Genomic DNA, 21,021 nt, shown 5'->3' with positions numbered 1-21,021 from the left:
AATTTCAAGAGTTTGGCTGTTGAAATAATGGATGCAGTATGTTAATGCCAGTGTTAATTAATTTTGTCTTAAAAAACCCCACAGTTCAGTTCATGGTAAATAAAAACCTATTTCAATAAACTAACCCTAGGACTTAAATCCCCAGGTCTTTCCCTCACTGCTCTTAAGGAGCAGTATTCAGTGGTTCTAGACATCCATCCTGCTTCAAATTAATCTGGCTGAACATAAAGCATTTTAGGAGAAAAAAAAAAAAAATCAGAGCTCCCTTGTAAACTTCCAAGAATATAAACAAGAAGTAGAAGAAGTAAATACAAGTACTATTAAGTCTGTTATTCACGCAACCTCGCAGGGGTGGTATTTTTATAAGTACAGGAAGGAGGCAATCGAAGGGCTTGGACTCCTCGATCCTTGTGCGTCCCTTCTGGATTCCCTGATGCGCCCCTTCCAACCCAAGATATTCTACGCTTTTCTGGAGGCGGGGGCAGGTGCTCTTGCTGCGGACAGCCGCTCGTTCCCCAGACCTGTAGCACTCACTATCTGTGCGAACTGCCCCGCTCGCACACCCTGCCGTGCTGGCTGTGGGGCCGCCACCCCGCACGGCGCTGCCCGCGGCCCGGGCGGGGCCTGTGGGTGACGCGGCCCGGGCGGGGCCCTACAAACGAGCCGGCGCCAGGCTGGGGCTGCGGCTGCCGGCCGGGCGAGCCGGGCGACAGCGGGCGCTCGCTCGCTCGCTCGCAGTCCCCGCTCGCCGCTGCCGGGCGCGCTGCCCCGGACGCCGCCGCCACCCGCGGGCGCCCATGGAAGAGCGGGGCGAGCGCTGCCCCCCGGCTCCGCGCCCCGGCGGTGAGTGACGGGGCGCCTCGGAGGGGAGCGGCGCGCCGGGTGCTGCAGCGGGGGAAGTTAGGGGTGGACGAGGGTGCCGGCGGTCGTGGATGGGCTCCGCCGCCCGCGGGGAGCGCTGGCGCTGCCGCCCGGCACCTGCAGCCGGCAGGTGCGAGCCCCGCGGCCGCGGCGGGCGAGCGCCGCTGTGGGGCTGCGGAGCCTCTGCCCGGCCCGGCCGGACCTGAGAGCTGTCCCCAGCCTCGGCAGGGACGCGCCGCGCTGCCTCCGCCCGCCGGACTCACCGAGTCGGGCTCTGGGAGGCAGCGCTGACAGGGCTGGGTAGGAGAGAAAGCGAGAGGGCGAGGCAAAGTGTTCGGCAGCACCTGGCCAGGTGCGGCAACTGGGCACTTTCTTCATCTTCTTTCTCTTGTGGCAAAATGACAAGTACAAGTAAGGGTAGAGTGGCGGGGCGCCTACCTGACGGGAGAACACTTGCAAAAGCTCTGCTGAGCATCTTGGATCCGCTCCCTCACGTAATGCTGGAGCCGGCGGGATGCAGCGTGCTGAGCTGGAACCTGGCGAGCTGCTGGGAGCACAGTGGTCTTTGGGGGTTGGCAGGAGGGCACAAAGCCTTAATTCGAGCTCGTTTCTGTTTTGAAGGACTGGCACCCTAGAGTAGTACAGCAAAGGCTTGGTTACTGCAGTTCTCGGTGTGCTTTCCAAGGATAAAGGTGTGTGCAGCTCAAATCTTTTGAGGGTAGAGGGATGCCGAGAGGGAGGGGTGGTAGCCTTCAGATGGAAGAGTTTGGGTTTGGTCTCATCTTCCAGCCAGACATTCAAAAAATTAGGAGGGGGCATGCAGCTGAGTACAGGCAGTTTAATCACCTCGGCTGGCTGGGAATTAAAGTACATGATTCTCCTTCTTTTCTCTGTTAGTGCAGTGGGTTAAGGGCTTTCCCAGTTTCAAGTCTGTTTCTCTTTGGATTTTGGTGTGGAAAAAAAGCAATACCTGTGAAGTTCTAGAAATATGCTTGAATGGCACGGGGATAGAATGTCTGCAGGGAGCATCTTTCTGGCATGAGAGATCCATGCAGTGCCCACTCCCACTGAGAGAGAGCCTCTGCAGTATGTATGGCAAATGGATCACAGTAGAACAGGTTCAGTTTGGTGAATGGCTATATATCCTCTGGCTATCAAACTTAATTGGTAAGTATAAATATAACTGTTGCAATTTACATCTGCCAGCATTTCTTATGCTCTCGAATAAGTGCATTTCTCACATTGCTCAGAAACAAGCACCTCTCAGTAAGAGCACAGTCACTGGCATCAACTTTAGCTATCTCTTGCACATTCACCCTTTCAGGACCCACCCTCTTTTTTTCTCCTTTTTCAAAAATGCAGAGGGTTTTGATACTACATAGCCAAAAAATACTTCTGGTAGGTCAGCAGGAAGGTTATGCATCTGAAGCAAGGCCAGCTATTGCAGTGGGGAGACCCTAATTTGACAGAGCAAATTCCAGCCTCAGGGTACTACCTTGGTTAATCTGAACTAGCCGTATGCTTACATAGGCATTACAGAAAAACAGTAGATGGAAAACACTTTCCAGTACATGCATGTATGCATAGATACATATAACTCTTCTGCTTTTCATTAGAGGAAATAAAAAAATGTTTTATTAGTTTCACTAACCTGGAATCTCTCCCTTCCCTCATCTAGAAATGCCACTCATAATGCATAAGATATCAGAGCTCAAAAATATGTCAGAGCTGATGGATTTCCATGAAAACTTTTGATAATGAGAAAAACAAAACTGTAATATGCTAAGGCAGACCAAGATGGGAGATCCTGCTGGTCATCTCATTTATCTGTCCAGAGCATGAGGGTTCCCTCCAGGTCACTGTGTAGTGCTTTGCTTAGTAAATTGATTGGTTTAACTAAGTCTAATACAGTGATGACCTCACCAGTCTTCACTGCTCCAATGTTATTCTGAAGGCAGGAGAGTGGAAGACACAGAAGTCTACTTGGAATATGAACTAAACTACTATATCGAGGTGTGGAGGTTTCATTGTTGTTGTTTGTTTGTTTTTATGTTTTAAATATTGGTATTTGAAACAGGGCCCACAGCCCTGTGTAAGTGGTAAGAAATTGCTTGGCAGAGGAAATGAGAATAGGATTGCTTAGTCTCCTGTGTTCCCTATCTTAATACATCCAGTTAAGGTGAACCTTTATACTGGGAGGGGGCAAGACAGGACAGAGCCATCTTTTCACACACACTGTTTTCCTGGGGACAGCTTTGATGAATTAGGAAGCAAGTCTTAATTGCACTCTAACTGTGCAATAGATTTCTGCTTCCTAATTAGAATGTGACCCATTTTGCTTGGAAAGTGGGGTGGGAAATAATTTCTGGATTTTGAATTGAGCATTTAGGTTTGGGGGGGATAGAGAAGGCAGTGGTACAATGTATCCTCTTTACGAAAAAATCGAATCCTGACAGGTATTAAAAAAATTGCTAGAGGGTGTTAAGGGGATTCCATATTACTATTCAGCACAAAAAGTTTTGTGCATCCTGAGCTTTTCAAGTTATTTTTATTCTGGTGTAATGTCCCATTTTATTTTTACCTGCATGAGGTTCTCTGAAATCTAGGATATTTTCTCTTCTGACAATTTTTATTATCTCTTGGCATGAAAGAATGCAATGGTCCCTTCTGACCTTAAGAAAGAGTGCATTTTATATATAACTACAGTCTATTGTAAATTTGCTGCCTTACTGCTCACACTGGAGCTGAACTCCTTTAGAAGTCATGGTGGCCTATCTAATTTGCATAAACGGTATTTATCACAGCAGGTGCAGAAGTACAGCAGATTTCAGCCAAAAATACTTCCTACCAAGTCAATATTTCTCAGCTTGTGAAGTTCCCCTTCCCAAAATTTAAAGACCTTTTAGAGTGTATTTCTGAAGTCTTAGTGCTGATAGACAATATCTCATCTTAACAGCACTGAAATTACGATTAGATTTCTTAACATCTGACTATAAAAGTTAAAGCCATGGTTTAATCTCTGCTGGTTGTGCAGCAGTTTTAATATAATTTGGGAAATGTACATATCATCTAGGCACTGTAAGACAGGTTCATACAGTTACACAGTTACACAGTCACATCCCTTCCTAATGTGCAAATTACTTTTTTGATATATCATGAGGTGATCAATAGTTTATGGTTCTAGAAACCTTCAGCAGTGTGTAGTTCTATTTAATGTATTACACTTACCTCTGTAGCTCTCACTAATGTAGGAAAGTATTTGTAGTTCAGACCTGGAAACTAGAATTCAAGCATTTCATTGGCAAGTCTTGTTTAAAACTTGTTAAAATGGCATTCAAAATCACAGATGTATGCAGTGGGAAGTATGGGAAGAATGTCTTCATGGAGAAGGCATTGTGATACAGTTTAATAGATAAAAATAAGAAAATGCAGAATATATTTTCAAGATGTTTCACAAATTGAGTTAATTTTTTTAAAATTGTTCTCTTTCCTTTCCTGCTCTTGGCTGAGCTTTAAGTGATAGCTGTACTGTGAAGTTTTATGTTATCAGGGTACCAAGTGGCACTTGAGCTAATATAAACAACTAAGGAGTATATCGTATGGTGGACAGTCCACCCTTAGAGGATAGGAATATACTGTTCATATCAACGAGTTCTTGAAGGATTTCAAGTACACTGCAGTTGCTCTAGTTCCGTTTTTTGAAGCACATCACTGAATACAAATGTTCAGAACACTGAGCCTTTATCAGTTTAGGAAGTTGATTATCTCAGTTAGGGGAATTTTTTTTTCCAAGAGAAGAAACGAGCATAGCAGATGTGTGGGTTGTGCTGCACAGCAGCTAGGTTTAACCAGCAAAGTTAGTCTTACATTTTGCAGTACTGTGTGCCCAAATATGTGCAAGGGAAAATACAGTCCACAAACTGTCCTGAGGTTCTATCACATCAGCAAAACTAAGTATTCTTTATAAGAACAGAATGTCTCACTCAGATGTTCAGCTCTAATCTCCCTCTACAGACAAACTTCAGCAAGTGAAATATAGTTCTCATTCAGTCCAGACTTTTTTTTAGATGGCTGTACAGAGACCTCTCCAGTGAAGGGATTCAGTTCTGCAAGGAAATAATGTAAGGTCACCTAAAACTTAACCTTTTTGTCCACAGCCCCTAAAGAACCAGGAAAATACAACTTCTCTCTAATGAAGGTGAAGTCACTTGCATGCTTATGGAAAGGGTGTAGTCTTACCTCTTCTAGTTACTGCCCTGGTCCTAGTGACTGGGTCCCATTAGCTGTGCTAAACTTTTCTGTGTGTTGCTGTGGGCTTTTTTGGTGAGGTATGTCCCTTTCAAATCTGCCAGCAGACTGCCTAATGCTTACTGACTGCTCTACAGACTCTCCTTCAGTCTCTTCCTACCCACTTGGGCAGCTAACTCAGAGGTTCTTGTGAAAGTTCAGAGCTGAATCTAACCCCATCCAATTCCCAGTAAAAATGAAGTTATCAGTTCAGGATGAAACACCTTACTTTTTTAATGCATATTAAACTAAGAAGTGTATATAATCTAAGTAATTTAGGCAATGTCACTGTCACACACATACAGAGGCATTAAAATACCTTTGTAAAATGGTAAGAAATAGTCCGAAATTACAGAACAGTGACACGTTTCAAAGAGTACTGAAACATGCTTAAAAGTCAATGACATATGATAGCCTCTGGCCCTCATTTTGCATTTACTGATTAAATTTTCTGTTTATTTCCAAGTTACTATTACTGTTGAAGAAGTTTTAATCATAAAGTCCACATTGAATCTGGTTAAATAAACAGGATGGCACATTTCACTAATTAATTGGAGAAAGCTGAAGAAAAGATTAAGCAAAAGCAATCAGACTTTTTGAAAAGACTTGGTATAATCTTCAAAGCACCATTTAACATAAACTGTGTTTCTTTTACAACTTGCCCATTTACTTGTAGCAAATACAGTTGTAATGGCTGTCAGTTAAATTTTTTTAACTCATCTGGAATACAAAGTCATCAAGTGAAGTCATGTATGCTATACATGACTTATGTATGCAGTGAAGAGAATTCTTAAAGCAGAAAAGTAACTTGGCAAAGTGGCTGCTTTAAACTCCTCATTGCATGCTTATTATTGTTTAAAGAGTTTTTCAGACCCACAAATTATAAAGCTGTGGAATACGTTTGCATCATTTTATATAAACCACTGTCATTCTAGACCCCAAACTACAGATCGACCTAAAGCATTAAAGAGAATATAAGAGATGAGAGCTGATGGACAACCAATTTATAGGCTGCTTTATTCCTGAAGACCACTCTTCTCACACATCATGTGTTTTATACTGAATTTAGAGGCACAGTCGTGTCCATTGTTGCGCTAGTCTATAACAAAACAAAATAATTGATCCAGATATCAGGCCTACACAGTTTGAGTGAAACAAAATAGAATGGGAAGAAAAGGTAGACAAAGCTTTATTGCCAGCAAACAAAGCAACAATAGCACATAGGTATTCTGAATGACATAATTACTGATATGGTTCTTTGGAAGTGCAAAAAATAAATGTTACTGATACAGTAGTGGTGTTCTGCAGTGGAAGATGTGCACCTGAACAAATAGCTGAGGAGGAGCAATGAAATTAATATGTCTGAAACAGAAGATATTCCTATGATATTATGAGATTTCATGTTGAAACAGAAAACAGTTTCTTTTGTGTATTTAGAAAAAGCTGTGCCCCACAGAAGTCTTTACAAATGGGAAGTCATTGAGGCAGACCTCCACTGAGCCTCAAAAACCTGCCTGAGGTGAGGCTCCTGGTACCACACCTGTAATATCCCACATGTCTGATTTCAAAGATGCTGGCTAAAACAAGAGTAAAGCTAGAGTGAAGAGACATCTTGCTGTCTTTTGCTCAGAAGTTCCTATGCTATTTTCAACCACAGGAAGGCTTGAATAAAAAAGTTCGCAACTGACAAGTATGTGACCAATGAGTTACAAATTAAGAATCCCAGTGCCTTAATATATAGCATTAATTTTCTTAAAAAAAACCAAAAACAAAAACAAAACACAAAAAGCCCCAAAAAACCCCAACAACAGCAGAAAAAAAATCAACACCACCCCTCCCTCCACTCTCAGCGGTGTGTTGTCCCTATGAGACCAGCAGCTGAAATTTAATCTTTCCAGAGACAGTCTGTTACAGAACTTGGCCGTTAGCACAGCATATTTCTGACTATTAAGAAATAAGTGTTCCTACCAGTAGGCTTTAAATTCACTTCTTTCCACAAAGTTCAACCTGTTCCTCGCTGGAATCCTATTATGCTTTTCCAATAAGGTGTTAAGACACTCTAGTTTACTATTTATGGAGCCAGTGACTTAAAATATACTGTGAAGTAAGTGGCTATTCCTTTAATCTGTGACCTTAAAATTCAACAGGGTTGATGTTTTGTTGTTCTTATGTACAGAGCTGCCCATCAGTCACTGATCCAATCTGGTGCCGTATCCTGTGCTCCCATTGCTGCTGAATATTGTGGCAGTATAGCTCAGTGAAATTACCTATATCGAATTTTCTGTCACCCGGTGTCTTCCCCCATCAGCATCCACAGTGTGGGGCTATTAAGCCTATTTCTTGTTAAAATTGATATAGATTAAGCTGAGAATGATTAGCAGGAATGGTGGGGACAGGGAAAGAGAGTAGAAGACTAATGATGACAGACAAAATGGAACTCCTTCAGACAGAGGAAACTTAACAGTGCCCAAAAATGAAAAAAAACCAAATTCCTCAGCAAACTTGCCTCACATCAGGCATCACAGAATAGCCTGACACAAGGTATGCCCACAAGATCAAAGCCCATGGGCATACAAGGAGGCACTTTCTTAACTTCACATCTATCATGACACTTTGCTTCTCTTTCTTCCAGGCCTCGATTTCTGCTTCCTAACAAGATTGCTGCCTTGTAGCCCATTAAAAATGGAAAAAGGGAAAGCATGGAAGTGATAATCAGTAGAAAGCATCAGGAAGCAGACCTTTTCCATTCAGGATGGAGTCATGACCTCTGTAAATGCAAAGCTATCAAACAGAACTTCAGATTACTTAGAAACACATCATTAGTCTTTGTTGCACTGGGACTTAGGTTATTGTGGAAAAGTCATTAGTTTCTTTTCAGATTCTCTGGAGAATTTCCAAAACCTAGCCCTTACATTTCCTCAGGTTGTTCATATGCAATTTTATATTTCAGCCCTTGTTAGCTGGCACAGTATGAACTGTTCCAGGCTTAAATTCATAATTACAATATCCTACTAAGGCAAAGTAGTCAGGTACTCAGCTGTCATGGCTTCTACTTCTAAGTGGAGTTAGACAATACTGAAATCCACACCAGCCCTTCACTAAGGGTATAAAGCCTTTGGAAGACACTGTAATTCAGGGAGCTTGTGTACGCAGCCTGCTCATACTGCAACAATCGAATAGCTCTACTATGTGTGAAACTCTGTGCGTGAAACTTCACTTCAAATGTTGCATTAAAAATACCCTGACCTTTAAAGGGTGTTCAGTGCTATTTAGTAGTCTTTTGATAAAGCCTAAAGTTAGTTCTTCACATCACAACAGCTTGCTGGCTGACTCTTGAAATGACCTTCAGAAGTATCCATTGTGTATTTTCTTTCCTGAGTATGGAGACAGGAACCACAAGCCTTTCAGTGTTTTGTTGATTCAGTCATACTACTGTCTATGGTTTCATTATCTTACCTCTTTGCAGGGCCAGTGTGCAAGCCACCTATTTTATCCTTAGAAACATTAAGCACAAAACAAAAGTTAACTTCACTTAAAAGTGACACAAAATTCAGCTTTTCCATGGTGTGCTATTTACCTAGAACTCTTCCTAATTCCTAGGAGAATGTTGCCTTCTCATATTGGACAGCTCTATCTGTATTTCATGAGCCTTTTTCCCAGGAGGCTTGACTTCTAAGGTCGCTGTTACATGGTTCTTTGGGAGGCTATAATTCCCAGATATCCTAGAAGACCCTCAGCTTTTAGGCATTCTCTTTTGGTCCCCTCCGCGCATTTTCCTTTTTGTGTTTTGTTTCTAAGACAAACCTATTCTTGTAGTCTAAAAAACCAATTCTCTTGTGATTATGGTTCCAAGGAAACCAGATTTTTAAAAAATAGTAACTAATAATACTCTGTGTGAAAATGAAAATTTCATAATATTCATGTTTCCCGATGACTGGAAATCATTTTCTTATGGCATTGTTGCATATGCTTGTCTTTTAAAACATTTAATTACACTAAATTATCTATAAGCCTGGAGTTGGGAAAGCTAAAGTTTGTTCAGTTTTGAAAAGAAAAAGATATTTGCAGTGTGACTGGATATAAGATAATGTGCTTTTTCTTTTCCCTCTTTCAGTGAAGTTTTTGCTTGAGAAATACACATTCGCTCAACAAAACAAAAAACACTTTTAAGGGTTATTCTTGGTGGAAATCGCTCTATGCCCTATTACCCGCTTGAGTGAAACCAGACTAAGAACTTCTGTCATGGCAGCTTTTCTGCTGGGAGCTGTGTTGCTTATTGTTCAACCTCAGATAGTGCCTTCCAGACCAGCTATAAATTCAAATGCTGAGGCTTCTTCTCAGTCTGTTCAGAGAGAGCTTTTAAAGAAAACATCTCAGAAAAATGACTTCAAGGAAAACATTCATTCTAATGGATCATGTCAGCAGCTGCCACAGACTATTATTATTGGAGTGAGAAAAGGTGGAACAAGAGCTTTGTTAGAGATGTTGAGTCTCCATCCAGATATTGCAGCAGCAGAAAGTGAAGTTCACTTCTTTGACTGGGAAGATCATTACAGGAATGGATTGCAGTGGTATGTTAATCAAATGCCCTTCTCGTATCCCCATCAGATCACCGTGGAAAAAACTCCAGCATATTTCACATCACCTAAAGTGCCTGAAAGAGTTTATAACATGAACCAATCAATGAGACTACTCCTTATTTTAAGGGACCCAAGTGAGAGAGTACTATCAGATTACACCCAAGTGTTCTACAACCACATGCAGAAGCACAAGCCGTACCCATCCATTGAACAGTTCCTGATTAAAAATGGTGAACTCAATCTGGACTACAAGGCAATAAACAGAAGCTTATACTACATTCACATGCAGAACTGGCTGAAGTATTTTCCTCTTGATCGTATCCACATTGTAGATGGGGATAAACTAATCAAAGATCCCTTTCCAGAAATAGAAAAGGTGGAAAGATTTCTGAAGTTGTCACCACAGATAAATGCTTCAAACTTTTATTTCAATAAAACTAAGGGCTTTTACTGCCTGAGGGACAGTGGTAGAGAGCGCTGTTTACATGAGTCCAAAGGACGAGCGCACCCACAAGTGGATGCCTGGTTACTGGAGAAACTGCAGGAATATTTCCATGAACCCAACAAGAAGTTTTTCAAGCTTGTGGGCAGAACATTTGACTGGCACACGTTTGTGGCAAGTTAGTGGTAAGCTTCAGAACCTATGTTCCAGTGTACAGCTAGAAGATTTGAAAAGGGCATTTAAGCTATTATTTATTTGTAAAATCCATAAATACTTCTGTACAGTATTAGATTCACAATTGCCATATATACTGGTTATATTTTTCTACTTGTTAAATTTGAAAGCATTTTGTATTGTTTTTCATGGTTGTTAACATTGTGTATGATGTGTCTATATAAAGAAACTAAATTATTTCATTGCAGAAGGTGCTCTCTTGAGAATGTGTTGTCTTTTTAATAAATAAGAAATTCATTTCCACAGAACATTTCTGAATTATTTGAATACTTCTGCCTTCCTGGACTGTTTTCTCTAATTGCTAATGAATGTGCTAAACTTTACCTTTCCATTTTTCTTAGTTTAAAGTGTGGATTAATAATTTCTTTTCCATTTGAAAATATTATTGTAGTTAACAAATTGTTCAGTCCTGCTTTATGAAATTATTTCCTGTCAAAGTGGTGGTACTTACACATGTTGGGAAATGCACACCCAAAGGACAATGGAAGTCTCTGTGTAATTTGATATATTAACTGCTATATTTAACCTTCATATTCACTGTTATAACAAGTGCTCCTCAATTCTTTGGCAGTACAGTGCAGGATTCATGGCAGATTTTTAAAGATTCTATGGGGACCAGTTCATAAAATACAGTTAGCTATAGAAATATGGTCAACCTGAAAGCTTCTTACAATCTCTGGATGTATGCATACTTCATAGAGAGGTGTGGTTGAGAGAATTTAAGCAATATAGAGACTTTTTCAAGGCTGCTTTTGACTGTTCCTACATTTCATAGCACATTTGTACTTTTTACCATCACTGAAAAAAAAACACACCAGAAAAATTAGATGGTCTACATTCCAGTAAGCAGCAACTTCATTCACATAGCTACCACATTTGTCCCCTACTTGAGGCTGTTTTTTACGAGTTTTCAGTTGCTTCATGCAACTGAAAATTGCCTGTGGACTACTGTTTGTTTAATCTCCTTCCAAGAACCATGATGCCAGGTCTTGATTAGATGTATGTTGTGGGATTAACCCAAATTCCATGAACTTTCCTTGTTTCCCATCTGCTTACAATGGAAGTTAGATGTTAGTACATTGGTAAAACCTGCAGTTGTCCTTATCTATAGTGGTTATGATGTTTTGTTAGCCATCAGTTTCTGCAGTTAGATTTAATCCAGTTTCCACACAAGGCTTCTTAGAGTACTTTCAATCTAAGCTACTGATTTTTATTTCATGATCTTGAGTTTAGTTGTTGAATGTGCAATAGCAACACCCAGTAAATTTGAACTTGCAGCTGATTGTTGCAATCCTTTATAAAATTTAAATGTAGATTAATTCATTTTTTTTCTGGTGAGCTAGTGCAAACTTGGGCACTATGACAAGGTATTGTCTGGATGCAAATATCCCATATTATGCCTCTTGCATGAAAATTTGCAGATGCTGTCCCCTCCTCTCCCACTCCTTGTGCACCTGCCCAAGCTGTATTCAACCTCAGAGAGGTTGGTGGTGTTTTATAAAGCCTACAACGAAATGGTATTGTACTCAATAAAATATTTTCTGAATTGCATTTTTCCTTTCTGTTTTTTTTTCTTCAGTTTCTAGTTTGGAAGACCAGAATTTAGGATTCAACTCCAGTTTAGATTTCATCTAAATGTTACTTAAGAACTTAGCTGCAGCCTGTTGCTATTGATATGAAAGCAATTTTTTGCTGCTGGCTTGTGCCAGCAATGTGTCCACTGCTGACCCAGAATACACAACAGGAGGGAAAGTTTCTGGGGGCAATAATCTCAAATCTTACATGAGGGAGATGCCAAAAATAACAGAATCATAGTGCCATCATGTTTCTATTAAAGTTTTAGAAAAGAGGAATTCAGGGGGTTTTGTGTAAGGTGGTGCAGTTTTTTTTCCTACACTTACCCATTTCCTTGTTAATGTTATCTCTGCAGGAGCCAGCTGGACTAAAGTGCTTTTGGCCCAGCCAAAAGGCTTCCATTAGTGCCTTCCTGCAGCCTCAGATTAAGCTCACCGAATTCACCAGTGTTTTGTTGAGAAGGGAAAAATATGAGCAGGTGTGACCAGGAATTGGAGGAGTACATGAAGGCAGGGTTGCAACAAGTCCACCTGCAGCAGGTTGAACAGGGCAGTGCAGGGCATCAGTATTGAACTGGAAATGCCTGTGCTGTACTGACAGCTGATGTTGGTACTGAGGATACTTTTAGTGTCCAGTGCTACTTGATATCGGTATTTTACCTGTCTCTAAGCAGGACACATGCATGTATTTCCCCACACAACAAGGCATGAACCATTAGGTCGCTATGACTGCTATAGTGCTAGGACCTCATAGAGTGTTGTCTGCAGGATCCAGGGGTCAAGTGACCACTTCAGGGGACATTCTGAAGCAGAATATCACATGACTCAGGTCCTAGACACCAAGTTCAGAGGGTCCCACGGAAAGTATGTCATACCCAATGCTTACACCTTGTTCAGGGATGGCATGATTTTACAATCCCTTATCCTGGAGGTTCCATGGCTAGCTCTCTGTTCGTTGTGACAGTGATGAACAATAAATCACACCCACATTCATAATAACAGTAATGTTTACCTACCATAGGTTCAAGAGTTCAAGAGTTAAAATTCTCAAAACTGAGTGTAATGTTCTGTTAAACCAGAGCAACATTCTTTTTCCACACTAGGTACTATACTTGAATATATTTGCTAGGCTGTTTCTAAAGAAGTCTTAGACAATAACAAAAGCCATCAGAAAGTGAAGAGAGAATGAAAGAAGAAGGCTGAGGCACATTCCATTTGGGACTCTAGAAAAATTAATAATGACCTTTGAAGGTATGTCATATCTATTCATAAAAGAAAAAAAAAATCCCTGAAATACTTTTCCAGTGTTATGCAACATAGGTATTTATTTATGTAAAAGTCTACTAGCTCAGGTTTAAAGTACAACCACTTGGGTGTTGCTCCAGAGACCTGCTTTCTCAGGGCACCTAGCCAAGCCTGTGATCACTCTTGCAAACATAAAATAAATACAAAACTTTTTGAGAATTGAAAGCCTGGCACTCCCCTGGAGTACAAAAAGAAATGCCAACGAAATAATTATTCAGGGTGGCACTGCAGGACTAAGTCTTGCCCTTTGCGTCACAACATACATTAGTGTGAGAGTTTGAAAGCCAGATATTGTACCTGCAGAGGACAAAGATTAAACTATAATGATTATCCCAGAAACACTAATAGAAGATTATGGAAAGGGAAAAGAACACCAAAGCTATTACTTCATCAGGAGTATTGTTACATGTACAGCTGATGCTGCATGATCTTGTTACATGTGCTTTGCTCTTCCTTGTATATTTTTCCTGCTGTTACAGGTGAAAAAACTTCTACTGTGCTTGAATAAATCAACATTTCTTTGGAACATACCAGAAAAAAAAATTCAATTTTTAATTCTTCCTACATTCATTGATGAGTGTGTATGAAAATTAACACTATAGAATATTTTAGATGAAAACATTTTAGTTTGGTTCTCAAAGCTGATAATTTTATGTTTCCTTGTCTACTGCCATTTTCAGAGTCAGCTTCTGCAGAAAGACAGGATTTAATTGCCTGTTGTCATTCAAATAGATTTCAAATGCCAAAGAGAAATATGGGTTATGGAATATGGCATATTTCCATGTATCTTTCTTCTGCTTTATCTAGCATGGCTGACCATATATTTTAAAAATATCACATAGGTACTCTGTAAGTAGGAGACTGTACATCGAAACTACTTTTCATAGGAATATTTGTTCTCCTTCTCTTTTCTGAAGTCTGTGACTTGAAAGTCCTAATTAAGACCACATTGTGAATGAAATTTTGTAGGAATATGTTAGTAGATGTTCTCTAATACAATAAAAAAGTAATTAAAATAAGGCAAAAGCATAAAACTAAACTACGTCAACAACACATGTTGAAACTTGGTACTAGGTATATACCTGCTGAAATAGTTGCAAGGGCCTCTACAACTGTAGCAACATTTTCTCATTCTTAACCCAGCAACTTTTATTTATATGACTCTGTCTAAATGCCCAGTTATGCTCAAAAGACTGTATGTTCAATGTTAATTCCTTCATTTTTCAATTGATTGGAAAGGCCAGTTGTGGGTGGAAGCCATGCAAATATCTTGTGAATGGAAAAAACTTTCATTAATAATTTAATGATTTAAAAACTTACAAAAAATAAATGCAATTGCATTTATGTCTCCTAGAATTTTAGCAGAGAACAATACTCTTTTCCTGCAACAATAACCCATCCACAGTAAATTTTCTACTTAAATATCACACAACAGTTGATACAGTTTTTAAGATAATAGTGCAATAAACTCAACAGTGATGCTGGAGATTTTAAATGCCTTCTGGGAAGTATAAAATATGCAAGTCAGGGTGGGGAGCAGCTGGATGCATAAGAACATCTGATCTCATTGGTCTGAGAAAACTTTTTTTTTTTAATGGTAAGGAGCATGAAATTTTTGGCTTGGAGTTAACTTTGTGTTGTCTGTGAAAGCCGTGTCTTCAATTAACTTCCAAGTCAATAATCCTGTCATAATTACATCATCTTTATACCTAATAGTGATATAATTCTCTGCCAAAACATATTTTAGGAGTCAAACCTCAGATAGCAGGTGCATCCCTTATTATTAGAAAAAAAATTATAACGCAACTCTGACACATAGCTTCAATTACAAAGGCTCATTGCATTGCACAAAGGAGTATTCTGAAACTCCTGGAAAAATTCTTCTTTTCTTAATTTGGATGAAGATTACAGAAACAGGAACATTTATACATTCACAGAAAACAGAACAACTAATATGCCCTTCCCTCCTTGGTTTACAATCAGTCAGTGAGCAGTATTTCATTAATAAAGATCAGGCCAGCTTCCAGGATCCAGCACAGTTCAGTCCAGAGAACACTCAAAAGGGGAGTTGTTGCAGTAATTCTTAACCAAACAGACTTTTCAGGGTATCTCCTATTACTGAAATTTTTCTAATTCTTCTTTCCTCCCCTGTATGCTGCTTTCTTGTCACATCTATGCTATTAATTATTATATTATCACCCTATAAGAAATAGATCAATTATATGATGTTGTTTTTATAGAATACATACATTCTATAATACATAGAATATATATTTTAATTTAGAAATCAAATTAATGGGAAATCACAGCATTATGGAGCTCAAAAAATAGATGTTTTTGCTCTGATATATTTTTAACTTTAATTGAATAAAATTCAGCTTATTTGGTCTGTGTCATTGCATTACAGGACGACCTATTGTCACACCATCATCACATGTAGGTAATTATATAATGGTATTTATATTTTATAAATAGAAATGTGTAAAAAAACCCAAAACTTTCTTGTTGTTACAGTAGCAACTATATTCTTGCTCATATTATGAGACTTTTACCCATAGTACATATGGTAGCAGTGTTTCTTTGGAAGTGACAGAAGCATTTTGAGATCCATTCTCTTAATACATGTAGGAATAGGGTCTTTAGTCCCTCTGTGATCTTACGTAAAGTACAAAGTGCAGGAATGCCAAATATGTTCTGTAGTCAATTAACAACAGTTGGTGAAGTTTTACTAAACCAAAGATATCAAAAGTGTGCATGTTCTGACAGAAAAGGATTTGGAACCATTCCAAGTGGTTTTTATTTTAATGTCTTATAATTTTCTTGCCAAAATATGAGTTCCTGTGCAAAGGGGATAATAGAGGGGAAGAAGGACACGTGCTGCAGAAACAGAGCACCTACTCTATTTTACTGTGACACAGGCTGGACCTCAGCTAGGCAGCTGCATGAATAAAGGACACTGGAAGAGGATAGAAAGGGAACACTGGGTACAGGTGAACATCTTGTCATAACCTCATTACCTCTGTTCATATCCTTACATATGGTGAACAAGCACTCACTCTCAATTCTCAAAACAACTTATTTTCCAGTTCCAGTCTGTGCCAGAGAAAAGGCATCCAAATCCAACTGGGTGTCTGTTGATTCCCATGCCTTAAGGCCTTTTTTACAAGGTAGTGCACTATAATGCAATTAGAGTTATTCACCTCAGTTTCTAATCTTCCCCCTTTTGTTTTTAAATTTGTATTGAGTTTTCCATCTGCTACAAATAAAAAGGTTTGATGAATAAATTATTTACAGTCTGCAGGAGGAGAAGAGTTCATATGAAACATTTTGCAGATAGGAGACTTGCAAAAGAGGATATTTTCTCATAGAAAAAAGAGCATCTGTGGACCAGTTTCTTTCTTGCTGACTAAGCCAAGTGGATATGATAGCATTTTGGCAGCTTCCTTATTCTTGTGTGGGCTTCAGTTATATGAATTCCATAAGATATTTATTATTGAGTGTAACTATATATTGAATATCGTGCATATGATGGTTTATGATGTTGGCATTAGTTTTCTAAGTTAATTATTTAATATGAAATGGTATTAAAATCCTGGTGCCATTTTTTCATAATAAACTTGAGTCATTTAATTCTCAGACATTCATAAAGTGGGAAAAAAAGTAAAAGTTGAACTGCCTCTAATGCTCCTTTTTGTGATTCACAGAAAAACTTTTTTTCTACAGCCTTATGCAAGAAAGTTAAATTTCAAGCATGGTAAGTAAAGGAAAGGATTTACTCTCCCTTAAAAAGATGGCAATGCATGAAAAATGGATTTTAGCAAGCGAATTAACTGTTCATGTCATTGAACAGAGATTGACAGCTCATGAAAGTGAAAAAGAAATCCTTTCTTGTTCTCAGAGCAAGGGTAAAATGGGTGTCACATCTTCTGTGGGGACTCACAGAGTTCTGGTATGTTCCCTCCACCTTAGCACAAGCATGAGAGTTTTACTGCCTCTCATCTGTCACCTCAAAAATATGCCTTTTCTTCTCCTGTGCTCCAGATTACCAACCTTAAATTGGTATGTTTAGCTGTGACTATACTGGAAATAACTGTAAACATAAAGGAGAAAGTGGCTTAGTAGAAGCAGCTCTCTACTCCACCCACCTAACTGCTTGCCTTATAAACAGTTAGCTGAACCAGCTGGGAGGACAGTGTGCCCAGTGCAGACAGAAGGGATACATTTCACTGGTATTGCTGTGAAATAGAGAAAACTCTTCATTGCCTTATTCAGGAGACAGCTTTGTTGTTGTTCCTAAGTGAAGGACCTCAGCCTTTAAAATTGCATCCATTTCTTTGGCACACAGGCCATTCTGTCTTGTGTTTGATTGTCTGGTAATAAATACTTGCTGGGAATGATGCCCCTGAATTTCCTATTCCCCAAACCAGTAATTCAGAATGTGATTTCAGCAGATACAAGCCATGGTTGAACACTCAGAGATATTGCTTATTCTGGCCAAAGCTGTTCAGAGCTTTGCCAGAATAGGAGTGAATTCAGCTGAAAAGGAACCCAAACAAAACCTATTTTTTCAGCTGCATCAGTTCCCTGGTTCAGGTCATCACAGTTCTGCAAACAGAAGCATCCCTGAGCAGACCTGAATGTGAGACAGCCTTTCATTCCAACACTGCCACCAAAAATTAGCCCACTGAACTACAAAAGTCTTCAGATATTGAAGTACCTTGAGATATCCCTTCCTTCTATTTTTACTGTCTTAGGACTGGTACAACTTTGTGGGCAGTTATCCTTTGAATTGGATCAGGGAACTTCTGACTAGAGAAGGGGCATGCAGTGGCCATTGTGGAGGTTGCTACTAATTGTTCCATGGAACACTTTGTGGTGTGACACCACAGCCTTTGTACATATATTTCAGCATGACCTATCTCCACCCACCGACCCTTCTAGTTCAGACCAGTCTGTGAACTGACAAATGCTTTTGATGAAAACATTTAAATTGAATGGATGCCCAGGGCTCATTTTCTCCTCTTGGCTGATGTTAGACATAATAGTGTTCAAACACTCTGGGTGAAGAGGAGGTGCTGGTAAATGACCCTCAAACCTGTCTGTGAGGTCACTGCAACAGTGAAAGTGCAGAATTCCCCACACCTCTCCAAATGTTCATCTTTCAAGAGGTTGTGTTTTCCATTCAATTTTTGTCTTTCAATTCAATTCTAAACATTTTGTCTGTCTGCAAACAAAGAGTGTAGGGTCCAAGATAATTCTGGTTATTGAAGGAGACACTTTTAGTACCACCCTTAGCCAATTTCACAAGGGAATTGTGCCACAATTTTGTGTATTTATAACTGAATATTTGATGGGTGTAACCCACCAGAAAAGTATTTACGAGAAAAAGTCTTTCCTTTTCCAAAAGAATAAACAATTATTGATCACTTTTAAACAAGATATCAATAATGGGAAAACCTTTATTCTAATCATCAGGGTTGTTATCTTGCTCTGCTCTCAGATGCACTGATTAAACATGCTATCCTCCATGCAATCATCTGAAGAAAGGGAGGCAATTCTATAGGTCCATAGACATAAAATACAGTTTATGCAGAAAATGCAGAAAGGTAACCTTTGGCATTTTCAAAAGAAACTTCAAAAAGTACTGGATTCTTTTATGGGCTGTGGCTCTGAGAGCCTCCTGAAGGCTTTGTGAATATTGTCACAAGGAAATAGCCTCTACCTTCTAAAAAACCCCACCAACCCAAAACCACACACACAAAGAAACCCAAAAACCAATACAAGGAGTCCACAACTGAAGAAAAACCACTACATTTTAAATATCTACAAACTGAAGTGATGAAAATAAAATCTTCTCATCTTTAAAGACGCTAAAGAACATCCCAATTAGGTAGTATCATTTTTCTGTTTGTGCCATCTCCAGTGATAAATATCCCCCTTAGCTTATCTAAACTTTTCTGAAGTTTTGCTTTCTCCATAGGCAAAAGTTTAAAAAAATAACCAGAAGGCCAGGGAGACCTACATCAGCTCTACTTTCTATGGAACAAACATATCACAGGAATTTAGCATTATAGCAAGTTAAATAATGGAAGAAACCCAAACAATCAAATAAAATACACAAACATTAGACATGCACTAGGCTTTTCCAGATGGTAAGCCAAACTGTCATATTGTTCAAATTAACATAGGTTCATTAAACTCCACACACTTTGATATAATGAAACTTTTACCATTGGAAAAGAGGTGAAGAAAAAAAAAATTATCTCTAGTTATTCCATAGTGCCTCTTCATTTCTGAAATTATATAAAAGACTTTATTAAAATGAAACTAAATTCCTCCCTCTCTGGTCCCACGAAAGAATACCAAGGTTATTTAGCTATCCTTCTTAAACTGGCCAAACATCATGAGAGGAAAAAGGTATCTTTAAAATTACAAGCAGAGTTGTATAGAGCCAGATATCTTTCAAAGAACAAGAAATCATGTAGAAATTATCTATAATCAAAGTGTTCCTGAAAACAACCCATGTCTAATAAAATTGCCTCCACCCAAATACGCACAATTCATTTTTGAGTTACTGCCTATCAGTCCAATGCTTGCTATGTAAACTTGTTTTGTACAGACTTGACTTGTTCACTCTTTCACAGAGTTAATTTAAAACCATGCCTACTCTACATATTTTCCAGCAGGACAGTCAATAAGCTGCTAAGTTGATATGTTGCTTTACAATTTATCTCAAAACAGACAATTAAGTTAAATGCAGCAGAAGGATGCAGACAGTCCCAGAAGTTATGGTTCATTGATAGTGTATTCTGCAGCTCAAACTAAAGATTTATGGTGGATCAAGCTATTTTTCTTTTATATCCCTAGAAAATTCTACTAAATTACCCATATTTTGACACCTGTAATTCAAGTATATGTGAGAGAATGAAAACAAATTTGTCTTCTGGCTTTCTTGGAGCTTGTATAGCAGTAAAGAAGTTACTAAGCTTCTTTGCCTTTTCTGGTATATTTAGTGAATGCCTCAGAAAAGGAAGTGCCAGTTTCTTTCTCTCCATTTAATATTTCAAAATAAAACAAAAAGAATATGCAGACGTGGTTACCGAGGCAGATGCCAACTTGCTCATGCAGGCAAGATAAGCAGACAAGATAAAGCAGGCAAGTGCAGATTGGTTTCTGATATGTGGATCATAAGGACAGTCATCATTCCCTGTAAATCATTAATCATTTTTCATCTCCTAACAATTTATTAGCCTCCACAGACAATCAAGAAGAAGCTATGCCTTGCAATCTGTGTGTGCAGGCTAAAATGCTAATTTGAAAAGCAGAGGAAGCCACAGCCACTGCCCTTTTTTAAATGAAACATCTGTAGGATCATGCTGACCTGGTAAGAGAGGTCTCTCACACAATGGACATGATGAACAAAGACTTTCATAAACTGCAAAGCAAGATCATGACTACACTCAGATGTCAGCTGTAATTTAGGTAAGGTGTCAGAGAAATGTGAAGTTGCTCAGCATTTTTCTTCCTTTTTAAAATTATATAATTCATGTACATGTTCACAGAAGAAAGACAACCAGCTCTGCCTACAACACACCCAGAAGAATACTGTTGAATCTCTAACTATTTTCCCTTAATTTGGTCTAGATCAAGAGGTGGCCTCAAAAGAGCACATGATGTTACCATCAAATTGAGGTTAGATTAGGAGGAAACAGTGAAAGTACAAGCTTTAGAATTGGCC

At 39.2% G+C, this 21,021-nt stretch overlaps 1 protein-coding gene across 1 annotated transcript; it reads left to right on the top strand.

Annotated features, from left to right (window-relative positions):
• Positions 1 to 642: 642 nt before the first annotated feature.
• HS3ST1 (heparan sulfate-glucosamine 3-sulfotransferase 1) lies at positions 643 to 11,955 on the top strand. Its single transcript, XM_014883213.2, has 2 exons — positions 643 to 843; positions 9,263 to 11,955. The coding sequence occupies exon 2, from the start codon at positions 9,391 to 9,393 to the stop codon at positions 10,351 to 10,353; it is 963 nt and encodes a 320-aa protein (XP_014738699.1). The 5' UTR covers positions 643 to 843; positions 9,263 to 9,390; the 3' UTR covers positions 10,354 to 11,955.
• Positions 11,956 to 21,021: the final 9,066 nt, after the last annotated feature.

Source organism: Sturnus vulgaris, chromosome 4 (assembly GCF_052056855.1).
Source record: "Sturnus vulgaris isolate bStuVul1 chromosome 4, bStuVul1.hap1, whole genome shotgun sequence".
In the NCBI taxonomy this organism is placed as follows: Eukaryota; Metazoa; Chordata; class Aves; order Passeriformes; family Sturnidae; genus Sturnus; species Sturnus vulgaris.
Note: the sequence above shows the minus strand (reverse complement) of the source record. Positions and strands in the feature narration are given on the sequence as shown.